Genomic DNA, 13,604 nt, shown 5'->3' on the forward strand with positions numbered 1-13,604 from the left:
ATTGAAGTCACGTTGTGTATAATCGACACATTATCAAATGATTAGATTCTATTTGATATCTATTCTATTTCCAAACAATGTATGCAACCAATATCTCCAATCATAAAGATGAACGTTGATCAATTCAGGGAACTTTTGGGTATAAAAATAAAGAAGAAAATGGCAGGGCTCAAACAGAATAAGAGATGATGACTTGAGATAAAAAGTTTTGGGTTACGCAGTTTTTTGTAAGGAGTCTAAACGAATCTCACAGAACAAAAGCCTCACCATTTTATTGACATAGGAACATGCTTGACAAGATAATGACGACAGTAACCAAAAATTTGTGTAACTAGATTAAGATATCACCAAAAGCATTTCAAAGAATACAACTACATTAGTATCTGAGAACTCAATTTTTCAAACGATGAAGCATTCTTTGGTGTCACAAGTCAATTTATAGGTATTAAAAAATTGAATCAATCTATAATCCAACAGCATGAACATGAGTGATTGATTATTTAACATGTTTTTTAGGAGACCTTAAATTTATAATAAACATTTATTTTATCTTAAATTTACAGTTACTAGACTACATGTTAGACCACCACATAAAGCAGCTTAGGATCATGCGATTAGCAGCAATTTAAGTTTAACTATCAACTGTTTCTTGTTTAGTCAGAAACATAAGCTCCTACAGCATACCTTCCATATAAACATGTAGAAGGATGTTATGGCAGCTTTGCTCTTCAGATCAACTGATTTGGCACGAATCCAAAGAATTGATGCCAAAGTGACGTGTCCCAAAACCTAAAGAGTGTACAAAGATATTAAGTTAATTAGAAAGTAAAGAAATAATAAAGGCATATTAGAAGTGATTTTGAAAGGGTTAAAATCACTTTTGTAATCGCTCTCAAACAAACATGTAGGCCCGTTTGGTAACAATTTGGCTTTTTGTTTTTGGTTTTGAAAATTAAACCTATTTCATCCACATTTCTTACAATAATTTGTATCCTTCTTAAGTACAATCGTTGAATTCTTGACCAAATTCCAACAAAAACAATTTTTTGAAAGCCACTTTTTCTAGTTCTCAAAATTTGGCCTTGTTTTTTTAAACCATTAGTAAAAAATAGATAACAAAGGAAGAATTTTGGAGGTGGAAGTGGTGTCTATAGGCTTAATTTTTAAAAAAAAAAAGAACAAAAAACAAAATGGTTACCAAACAGGGCCTTAATTATTCAAAATCCATCTTATCTTGGAGACTAGGTCTAGGAACTTTTTTTCCCCTTAATATTTAAACTCCGTTTTTCTTTTAACAGAACTATAACTAAAAAGAAAATATGATGTCAACATATCCATTTCAAGGAACCAGAGATTTACCGTTAGCCATTTACTCCACGGGGAGGAAGATGCAACTCCCACTAAAACAGCAGCACTATATGCTACTTCAAGTAAGGAAATACAACTCCAAAACACCTGCAGAAGTGAAATCCTCACTCTAGGATATATTATTATACATGTTTGTGCCAACATGGAAGATACTTTGCATAAAAATTGAATTACTCAATACCAACCCGCTTTTGCCCTAGACGCACGGAAAAGGAACGAATGCCGAATATCTTATCTCCATCAATATCTGGTATATCCTAGAAACTCAAGTAGAATAACACGTTACAGGAATAATCAAGCAAGAGTTAAGTAAATGTTACCATCATTGTACTAAATATGAACCACCAGGGTTGGCCCCGTGGTTAATAAGGTTCATGTAAATAACAAAAGACTTAGAGAGAATGAGTTCACGCTGTGGTAGCCTTCTATCTAGAATTTAATATCTTACAAGTCATCTTGACAACCAAATATAGTAGGATCATGCGGTTGGCCTTATGGATATTAAAAATATATTATTATACTAAATATGAAAAGATAACAAATGAACTATTAAAATTCACTTGCCATTTAAATCAATGTTTACCTTAAATAATGCTATAACGACCGAGAAGAAACTCATAAATGCAGTTGCAAAGATCAGAGAACGTGAAAAAACCGGAGGTCTCTGGAACACGTGAGTCTGTAAACTTTGACCATATTAGTCATTCCCAAACATATAAGTGCACAAAACAAAGAAGATACGAAACAACTTTTAACATAAATGCTAATGTGTAAAACTTAAATATTAATATTTTTAACACATACATCTCCATTCTCATTTCCCATTTTACAATGATTATTACCCTACGTCAAAATATCACTCAACAACTATTTGGCTTTGCAAGAGAATAGAAGGCTCTAGGGAAATAAGTCGTGCTTGGCAATTTGAGATGGATCAGTAACACTTTTGATAAGGTTCAAAGAAGCTATGCCTATGCAAAAGGAGTGAACACATTGCTTTCCACCTCCTTCTCCATAACAGTTTTAGCAATAGAGTGTGGGATTATTTTGGCAACCTGTTCAGTTTGAATTGGTGTAGCCCTATGTCTATAGATATTTGGATGGTGGAATCCATGAATGATTAGGGTTTAAAAGACAAAGCAAGGGTGCTACTCCTATGGATCAATGCTTTGAAGGCTATTTTGTGATCAGTATGGAAGGAAATAAATACTAGTGTCTTCTAAAATAAGTTCAATCCGTTTGCTTATTTTGGTGACCTTGTACCACATTCACGACCTCTACTTGGAGTAGCCAACACAAGTTCTTTTGTAATTGCTCCATCTTCTTCATTACTTAGATTGGTCGGACCAGATGTTGGGAAGGGGACACCTTATCCCATTGCCCACTAGGTTGTAATTGTGGTTTGCTAGTTTTGAATGAATTGGTTATTATCTTTTTTGTTGTTTTTTTTCTAGAAAAAAAGGTCGTAAACCTAATATAGATCTAGATTCTATATTTCAAAATCCTATCAATTTCTTTCCCAAGAATATGCACATAACCTCTACAAATGATAGCCGAATCAATCAGTATTCGTCTGACTCCTCAGGTGGTTGGATTGTTCCTTTAAGTAGAAATTTGAAAGATAATGAAACTCTCGAGTGGATTGCTAGTTGATATTAAAAATGACACTGGCGATCTGGAGGGCTAATGTTCCTAAGAAAGTGAAAGTCTTCTCATGGGTGCTCATACACAGGAACCTAAACACGGAAGAAATACTTCAAATCCTTCACTTGCCCCAAGATGGTGCAGGATGTGTTGTAGAATGGATGGAGGAAATCAGCAACATCTTTTCTTCAACTTCTATTTGGGCGAGATTATTGAGCCACTTATTTTTTGGAACTCCCTTAGAGAATAAAACTTGAATCCTTTTGGTGGTACTATGCAGGTGATTGGTTGACCTTCATTCGTGTGTTCCTCTGGTGCTTATGGGGTGAAAGGAACGGAAGACTTTTTAATGATACATGTTCTCTTAGTGCTCGGTTTTTAGAACTTGTTTTGTTTACTGCTTTTTCTTGGTGTAAATTAAAGCGCCCTTTCACTCACTTCAGTTTATCTTTTTTAGTTAGTAATTGGCCATTTTTATTGTAATTTCTTTGCTCAGGTTTCTCCTCTTATACATATAAATGAATTGTTTCTTTTACTAAAAAAAATAACGCTACGATGGAAACTTTGTGCAAGCCTTGATTGGAAAGGCACTGGAGGGTCTTCAAAGAGAAGATGATTAGCTTAGATGAGATATGGAACTCTATTAATCTATTTGCACCTATTTGGCATTCTCTTTCCAAGTCTTTTGGTAATTATGATCGAGTTCATATTCAACTAATTTGAAGCCTTTTTTTTGTAACCTTTTGGCCTTACATGGATACCTCAACTCCCCTTTTATACAATCTTTTTTTTTTATAATGGAAATAAGTCTCTTTATTAATATAATAATGTGAGACAAATGCTCGAAGTACAAGAGAGATATACCTAGAGCAAGAAATATGAGACTTATGGATCAGGAGGTGCGTCCGGACATCTCAACTAGATTGACACCCCCTTAGCACCCTCATCATTTCTTACCGCCGAAAATTAAGGGAAATCCCAGGCTAAAACATAGCCCATACAGTGAGGAATTATAGAAACAAGATAGACATCTTTCATGTGAAGATAAAAACTAAAACCAGAAACATAACCATAAAAACCAGAAATACAGCAACCAGAATACAAAATAAATTAGTCCGTGACTTCATTATTGGGCTGGAAAGAAAGATCAATGATCTCCAATTTAAGCAAAAATCCTTAATAGAATAGTCTTCAAATTGCTTTGACAGTATGCACCACAAAGAGGCATTCCTACAGGCAAGCTCAAACCGATCCAACCAACAAAGGGGTCAATCATGAAACACTCTTTGATTTCTTTTAAACTATATCTCATTAGCAGGGAGTTGCTGTAAATTTCCTCACTGTATGTTGCTAAAAGCCCATGTCTAAGGGGTCGATCCAACCAACAAGCGTTGATCCAAATCAATCTAGAATTTCTATTTAGTTGTGGACCCAAAGGGAGCTGCTGTAAATTTCCTCTAAAGTCTGTTGCTAAAAGCCCATGATAAGTTGAAGATTGTGAACAGTTTCCACCAACAACATTCTGAGTAAGGGCAAGTGAAGAAAAGATGTTGTGGGTCTTTGTCATGCTGTTTACATAACAGACAAATGGATGGAGAAAGACAACTAGCAGGCCGCTTTTGTTGCATTATTGAGGAAATATTTGGGTGGCCACATATCATTATCCACACAAGAATGTTAACTAGTCTAGGGCTGTTAGACTTCCATAAGGCATTATAGATCTATTTATCCATCGGGGAGGAGGGAGATAAATGTTTTGATAGAGATTTTACTGAAAAAATCCCATTACCCTCCAATGACCATGATCTTCTGTCAAAATCATTTATCATTTTCCTATTTGAAAGCTGACCAAGCAATCCCTGAAACTCTATTATTTCCTCCTCCTTGAGTAAACGATGGAAGGTGATTGACCAAGACGCCAAAGAATACATGAGTATACGATCTTTCCACATCCATGTATTCATATATTCTTTTGACTCTTACCTAGAAGAAAAACAATGGCTCGAAAAATTTAAGTTAAATCTGATCTAATCCAAATTTAACATCAGTGATCAGTCTTCAAGGGACACGTCCATTTCAGTCTAGTCTAGATCACATGGTCTTTTAACATCTTTCTAATACAGCTCATGTTTTCTAAACTTACTGGTCAATTTATCTAAACCTTTCTAATGCAGGCTTTTTCCACTGAGCTCACTTTCGTATGCGTAATCTGCCATCAATGTATCTACCCGTTCAAATATTATCTAATCTTTGGTTCCCCCAACTTCTGTTGAACATAATTTTTATGTCCGTCTTAGCATAGTAATAAACATTTAAGAAAAAAATTAACAAGCCACAAAATGACTAAGGCATTGATAGCAATCATTATTTATTCAAAATAAGAGGTATCTTTAAACCTGCATGTGTAGGAAAAAAGCAAGTTGAACAATCACGGCTCGAACAGCTAGAATGCACATAGCAGCAACCACAGCAAATCTCTTCCACCTCAATAGTGGCAGCTGAAGAAACAGAAAAGTTAAAGACCGTCAAGCTCTTAATCAAAATCAATTTTTCTTTCAAACATATAACTATGCTCGCAATGATATTTATTTCCATCATCTTGAATCACAATATAGAACATTAAAATTAAGGAGGAAGAAATTTCAGTGAAGTGAAAAGGTCAATTTATCTTCTAAATTTTGTTGGGTGAATCAATTAAACCCTAAAATTTTGTAAGTGAATCAATTTAAACCGTCTATTATTGATGCACGACTGCTTTCACTTAATCCTATATAAGATCAACTAAAAAGTTCATAAAATTATTTTTCTCCCAAAATTCTACTAAGTACCAAGAAAAATTACATGAAGAAAATAAATGAAAGCCCCTATTATCCACTTGATTCTAACATTTTCCTCTAATATTATGTTAATAGTTGCATTAAAGAAATCTTACACACATGAGAATTATGCATTAACAATTTCAAAATGAAATCTTTCAAATGGTCAAAATCGATTCACTTATGAAAGTTAGAGTTTTTAAATTGATACAATTATTACTTAAGAGTTTTAATTGATTCAACCTACCAAGTTTTGCGAAATAAATTGAGTTTTTCTTAAAAGATAAATTATTGTTTAAATTGGAAGGGCTCTTATAGATCCTTTTCGTCCAGAATTTGAAGGTTCTTCTGGTTCAGAATCAAGCTACGGAATCATTATGTTGTCATTTGATGCAGACATATAATGCACTTTTTAAAAGTAAATGGTTAATGACAAATATATCCCGTTTTTATTCGGTTCTTATATATATATATATATCTTTTAATACAAGTGTAGGAATGGGGGATCGTACCTCCAATCTCCTCTAGGAAAAATCATGCCAATTATCATTTAGCTAAGCTCACTTTGGCATTGAGTCCTTATACTTTAAAAAGTTTCTATTATGTATGAACCTTTAGGGTTACACCTATTTCGTCCTTATAGGGAAAAAAAAAAAAAAAGAAGAATCTCCAAACATTCAATTCTGTAATTAATATTCGTCTCATCAATCTGTTTAATACTTATGTGGCATGTTAATGATGTATTATTTCAGAATTACGTAGCAGATAGATTTTGGATTAATCCTTCAATAATACATTCAACGTGCCACATAAGCATTAAACTAACACGTATGCTTATAATATACAAATTTTAAAGTTTTAGAACTTATTAGAAATTTTTAAAGTTTAAGGACTAAGTAGATACAACCATAATAGTTACCTATTAAAACTTTTTGAGAACATGGAGTAAATAGAAAGAATATGAACCAATGTATGAGATAACTAAAAAATCTAATTGACCTCTTGAATTTATAAAAGGAAAATTTGTGGTTTCCCAAGTCTTGGAAGAGAGATTGGAAAAAGTATTGCCTTCTACAATCACCTTCTAAAATGGATTTGTAGGTGATAGACAAATTGTTGGTCCAATTTTGATAGCCAATGAATGGTGAAGAATTACAGAAGACAAGATGAAAGTTTGGAAGATGGGACCTTGAGAAGTCTTTGCCTTCCTAGAGATAGGCATGTTAGGCCATAGTCAAGATGTCTTATCTAGCCTAGAATTTATCAACCTACTTTTTGAACACTCCCAACTACAAGGGGCAGTAGCACTGACAAGGAGAGGAAGATAAGAGCTTACTCTCGTTTCTTTAGTTTTGCATATCCAACTCCTATCTAACAACTCTATTGGGTTAAGGGGGGACAAAGGAAGGTCATGAAAAGGAAAAGAAAGTGAAAATTGATTACCTATTTGGATCTCGTGCAAAAATCATTATCGTTACCTCAAGTTTTAATTATGGAAAGATTAGTTTCAACACTCCAATTAAAGATTCATAATCAGCTTTACATAATGCAACCAGACCAATAGCTTCATGTGATGATTAGTTTACAAAGATAATGTGCTAACAAAGAATATATGCAAGCATACAACTTCAACCAAATGTAACATAGATATTTGAGTTGACGTGATGATAAATTTGTTAAGGTTGTTTCACCTCTTTTCCAGGTTAAACTTTTCTCTTCGGAGTCATAAGATGATATATCAAATCAAGATTTCAGCATGTAGATATTGTAGCCAGTCAGATAAACATGCTGGATTTGGCTTTTTGACAGATTAAGAAGCTGGAAATAAATGATAAGATAAAGGAACCCACTCACATCGATGGAATAAGCAGTCCCAAGAAAAAAGCTGACGAAAAGAGCCCAAAACAATGGCCATGAACGAACAACCCATCCTAGCCAAAAACTCTGTACGCATTGGGAGAGTAAAGTAGTTTCAGAATGGAATCTTGGCGCCAGTTATTTGTTGTTCAGATACACAAATGAAAATAACCATAAGTATCCCATGTTGAACAAGTAGTAAAAAGAATAAATAAATAAATAATGATAATGATAATTAAATTATTAAATAATAATAATTAAAAAATCCTTTTGGTCCTCATATTTCAAAATGTTACACTTCTATCACTAAAATTTGAGTTTAGTTTTTATTCTTTTTAATAAAAAATTAAACTTTTCATTGAAAATGAAAGGGGTCTAATGCTCAAGGCAACAATCTCCACAAGGGGGAGAAAGAAAGAAAGCAAAGTATTAATTACCAAACCCAAAATGTTGAGCGGGTGGGTTAATATATCAATACTTCAACACTTCCACTCACTTGTAGGCTTGGAAATTTATAGAATGTCCAACAAGTGAAACCAATATTAAATGGGAGAGAAAATGACATGACGAACACATGACCTCCTACTTTTTTTTTTAATATATATATAGAAACAATTGCTTTCCTTGAGAAAGAATGAAAGAATACAAGGATATACAAAAAAAAAAGCCCACAGCAACCCCATTAAAGAAAGGATTTCCAACTAGGAAAGATATTGCGTAGAGTGTAATTACAAAAAACCTTCGAAATCGAAACCCAAAGAGAAACGTAAACCATCATTAGAAACCGAATCTCACTAGGGGCCCTCTCCATGCCTCTAAACACTCTCTTGTTTCTCTCTCCCCACAAATCCCACAATAGAACACACCCCTGCAAACCAAAGAAAGCACCCTTTCTCTTTAAAAGGCAGATGGAGGAACTCCCTAATCATCAACTGAATGTCCCTCTGGCAAGCAAGTGAAAAATCAAACTCCTGCAAGAAATAGTTCCAAATAGATCTCACATGATGACACTCCCAAAGAAGGTGATCCATGATTTTCTCCACCTTCCAACAAAGAATGCAACAAAAAGGACCCATTAATGAAGGTAAAAACCTTATCCATCTTATGCACACGGCCAAGCAAAACTTGTTAGGAAAAAAAACCTGAGTTTCTTTGGAATCTTAATCCTCCATAACACATCAAAGACCGACCCGACAATGGGAGAAAGATCAACTAAAATCTTGAAGAAAGACTTGCAAGAGAACCCCTCTGGCGGATTACAAGAGAATCTTAATCCTGAAGAAAGACTTGCATGACTTCCTACTCTAATACTTAAATCACCAATCAACTCAAAAGTTTGAGCTGATAGATTATGATAAATTTTTATAACAATACTTCAACACAAATAAATCTAATGAGTAAAACAAAACAAACCAAAGGTCCCAAAAGAAACTAAAGAAAACCAAAACAGCCCTAGAAACAACCAAATAAAATCGCAGTAAAAACCAAAATTAAAAAGCGACAACAATCGAATTTTGAGGCAACAACAAGGAACCAAAGACCAAGAATAGTAGGAACCCAAACTCCAAAATTGAAACAGCCACAAGGCAAACAAAGAGCTGAAGTTACAAGACAACCAAATAAAACATTTCACCAGGCACAAAACACTGATCCAAAAGCCTGGAGAAAGAAACAACTTCACGTAAAATCATTGATAGGAAACTGCAAAAATATATTATTAAGCCTGTCCAGGGATGCCATAAGCAAAGATGGGAATTTCACACAACTCAAGGCCACAAGCAGCTAGCGAAGAGAAAAGGAAAGGTAAAAAAGCCACAAGCTGCAATAAGAGATCAAATTTGCTTGGAAGGACAGACGAAGAGAAAACTAGTAAGTACAACCTTGAAATAGAGAAACTAGAGCTTCTGAAAAGCAATCTTTTGAAATATCATTCGAAATGTTATTAATGGCGAGCAATACGGACTCTACATTCCTCACAATGACCTCTGAATTAGGCATTTGAAGCATCAAAACCAAGAGAAGGATTAATAACAGTTGAATCTTTTGTTAAATGAATGACACCTTTAGTGAATAAAGGATTAGACAAATCCATAAAGGTGACTTGTTGGCTGCAAAAAATGGGACTGGAAACCTGAGGAGGAGATGATTGTTTACCGAAGGAAACCACAGTACCTGTAATCCTATCTTTAAGAACATCATAATCTTCATTAGCTGGCTTTTTCCGAGAATAGAACTTAGGAAAAGCTTCAATACAACCCTACTTCACTTCACTAGTTGACAATGAAGAAACCGCCAAAAGAGTCTGATGGGTACTTGATTCACCGAATTCCAAAACCTTCTGAAGCAATCAAACTAGGATCAATCAATGCCCCATCTCCCGACTCAACGATTTCTACCACACCATCAACTGTAAGCATATCAGTAAATGGAACAAAACCATCCACAGAAAAAAGTAACTACTTCAGTATGCCAAAGTGACTTTTTGTCTTCAATTACCATATTAATACAAATCAAATCTCAAGGGTTCAAAAAATCACTTGAGTCCAAGATTCATCCAAAAGATTGTACAAAGGAAGAAGGCTCAATAGAAATTATATCTCCAAATTAAGATAAGTGCTACCTAAAAACTTGTCTTGAATTTCAATGGAAGTAGGAATAAAACTACAAGAATTCCTCCTTACGTCAATAAAGGAGAACTACAAATCCAATCCAACATATTTGGGGTTTTAGAAGCAACCATAATCAAACCCCCAAAAACCAACAACTTTGAAAGTCTGCAATTCCTAATAGTGAAAGTTCTTTGCTAATTACTCTATTTAAGATATTTATCTTAATTGGAATACTTTTATTTTCTACATGTAATCATGTTCTCAAGACTCTAGAGGATTTTATTTGTATAGAGATGTGATGAGGGTGCTATGGACGTGTCAACCTAGTTGAGATATCTAGGTACATTTACTGATCCCAAGATTCATGTTCATGTATTTTTGCACTTTTGTTTCATTATAAACCTATTTTCATTTTATCAATAAAAATTTCTATTTCTATTTCAAAAAAAAAAAAAAAAAAAAAAAAAATCCTAATAGTGCAAAGGGAAGTTCTTAATCTGAATCCATCCACCATAACCTATACAAAATTCAAGTTTGTTGTGCTTTGTGATAATCTAAGTTTCAAAATTCAATTGGGAGATCACCATGAGAAAATTCCTATCCAAATCAATCACTTCTTCGTCTTTTCGAATCGCATGAGAACTTGGAGCACTTTTTACGAGGCAACACCTTTGGAGGATCACTTGACTTGGACGGAGCATTCACACAAAACTTAAAAATTCTTAAAATTGGAGATAAATTCCTTCAACATATCCCAAAAGGTAGACCACCCTGCTTAAAGCAACCAACAGGCACACAAATTACCTTTCTCCACCTAATGATTGGTCATACAATACACTCAATTATCCAATTGGAAAAAAAGAACATCGCTTATGTATGCTAGTGGTACCATATTCATCCCTCTCTTGCTTAAAGAACTCCGGAAAAAACAGCACTCTTTGTTAACTGTTGAAATATGATGCATTAGCCCTAAGAGCATATTTGTCTTTTCCTTTATGCCTACTAAAATTAGGGTTTCCCTCATTCTATTTATATCTGAGGTTGGAGACTCTTGTATATATGACATTAAATAATAAAACTTTTCTATCATGGTTTTTTCTCCCTGGATTAGGGTTTTTCACGTAAACCTTGTCTTGTCTCTTTTCTTCCTATCTTTCAATAAGGTATCAGAGCAAGGTGATGAAACCTTAGCCCCGATTGAAGAAATTCAGTCATCAAACTTGGTAGGTGAAGGAACATTGCCAGACACGACTAATGTGGGTGTGATTCAAGCAGTCATGGATTGATATCTCCGAACCATCTTGAACCTGGCGCAACCACGACCATCTAGAGTCGCACCGCCAGATTTCATCAACCCATCATCTGGAATCGCTCCGCCGAGCATTATCAACCCAGCCAGCGCGCATCTCGAACAGCAGCTTCAACTCGGATCGCGTTCACCTCAACCGGCGCGCCGAACGCCTCCCAGCTCTAGCATAGCAGTTCGTTCCAGCCGAACACCGCCGACAGGGGTGCTTCGACTTCGCACACGATTGGGTTCGCTCCTAACGGCCATGGGTTTGCTCCAGCCACCGGGTCGGGTCAGATTGGCGCATTCGCTTCAACCTTGCAACCGATCGCCGAGCCCTCCGTTCGCCACCTACCTTCGCAACTGTCTGGGAGCAGCGCCGATCATGGGCAATCCTATTTTGCCACCGTTGGAATTCCAACAATAGCCTCCTCCTCACAATACCATGGTGGACAACCTCTCCCTCACATGTACCTGGTTCAACCTCAATTTCGAATGGGTGATTCTATTGGAGAAAATTCCATTCCCTATGGACCAGAAACATCCCAGATCTGAATCCCATGGGGAACTCCAATAGCAATTGGCCAATCTCCAACAACAGATGGCCACTCTCGGGGCCAAATTGAATGGCCAAGATTCTTTCAGTGTCCCAATCTACTCAGAAAATCCGGTAACAATGCTTTCTACTCTTCCTATTACTAATCTTTTATCTGGGACTATAGGAAACTCTGCAAGAATTGTTACCAGATTACTTCTCCTGGTCCCAAACAATTAAAATGGTTCTTGAAGGGCGCCATAAGTTTGGGTACTTGACCGGAGAGATACCACGACCAAGCCCTGGGGATCCTCAAGAGCGTGTCTAGAAGGGAGAGGATTCATTGCTCCGCTCGATGTTGATCAGTAGCATGGAACCACAAATTGGGAAACCTTTACTCTATTCAGCCACCGCACGAGATATTTGGGATGCGGTCCGACAGTTATATTCGAGACATCAGAACGCATCCCACCTGTATACTCTACGTAAACAGGTTCATGTGTGCAAACAAGGGAGCATGGATGTAACATCATACTTCAATAAGATGTCTTTGTTATGGCAAGAAATGGATCTATGTCAGGAGATCATATGGAACTGCCCGCATGACGGAATTCAGTACTTGAAGATAGAAGAGGTTGATCGTGTGTATGATTTTCTTGCAGGGTTGCACCCCAAATTTGATACAGTTCGGAGTCGAATACTAGGGCAGAAACCGATACCGTCTCTCATGGAGGTCTGTTCAGAGGTTTGATTGGAAGAGAATAGATCAAGTGCAATGAATGGGTCTGGTATTACCACTATAGAGTCAACTGCCTTTGGTGTGAAATCCTCTGGATCTGATGGTGACAAGCAGAATAGCAAAACACCCCCAGTATGTGAGCATTGCAAAAAACAATGGCACACGAAGGATTAGTGTTGGAAACTGCATGGTCGACCTCCTAATGGTAAACATCGCCCTCCAAATGACAAGTCAAAATCTAGTCGTGCTCTGGAGAGTTAATCGATTGAGGGGGCCACACAACCTCTGGTGACCAACCCAAATGATTTAGGTACCATAGGGATCGAAATAGTTGCTCAATCAGGTAACCCTCAATCTTTTAGTTTCCTTGTTGAAGGGAATGAGTTATGGATTCTAGATTCAAGAGCAACCAAACACTTGACTGGCTCATCTGATCGATTCCTCTCGTACTATCCAAGTGTTGGAAATGAGACGATTCGAACTGCGGATGGGTCTTTCGCTCTTGTTGCTGGAAAAGGCAGATTGTCACCATTTTAGGGATTAATTCTACAAAATGTCCTACATGTACCAAAAATTTCTTACAACTTGTTATCAATAAGTAAAATAACAAAAGATTTGAACTGTAGAGTTGTCTTCTCACCAGATGTTGATTTGTTTCAAGACTTGAGCTCAGGGAAGACGATTAACACTGTCTGATATGACAGGAGCCTCTATTTCCTTTTTGAAGATGCTTCCTCCAGGAATTCTT

At 36.0% G+C, this 13,604-nt stretch overlaps 1 protein-coding gene across 5 annotated transcripts in view; it reads right to left on the reverse strand.

Moving 5' to 3' along the window:
* HPT1 (homogentisate phytyltransferase 1) overlaps positions 1-13,604 on the reverse strand; it is a 29,000-nt gene that overhangs the window by 927 nt on the left and 14,469 nt on the right. For 3 of the 5 annotated variants that reach the window (XM_039033507.2, XM_039033510.2, XM_039033509.2), the window contains 6 exons: positions 7,683-7,772; positions 5,409-5,510; positions 1,952-2,047; positions 1,554-1,625; positions 1,360-1,455; positions 685-789 (listed from right to left, as the gene is read on the reverse strand). In XM_039033507.2, the coding sequence (XP_038889435.1) occupies positions 685-789; positions 1,360-1,455; positions 1,554-1,625; positions 1,952-2,047; positions 5,409-5,510; positions 7,683-7,772 (561 nt within the window). Of the gene's footprint in view, positions 1-684; positions 790-1,359; positions 1,478-1,553; positions 1,626-1,951; positions 2,048-5,408; positions 5,511-7,682; positions 7,773-13,604 lie in introns of all 5 variants that reach the window. The other 2 variants (XR_005482217.2, XR_016530151.1) reach the window with 1 other exon arrangement.

This window comes from Benincasa hispida, chromosome 6 (genome assembly GCF_027475165.1).
Source record: "Benincasa hispida cultivar pf3 chromosome 6, pf3_genome.v1.1, whole genome shotgun sequence".
Classification (NCBI taxonomy): domain Eukaryota; kingdom Viridiplantae; phylum Streptophyta; class Magnoliopsida; order Cucurbitales; family Cucurbitaceae; genus Benincasa; species Benincasa hispida.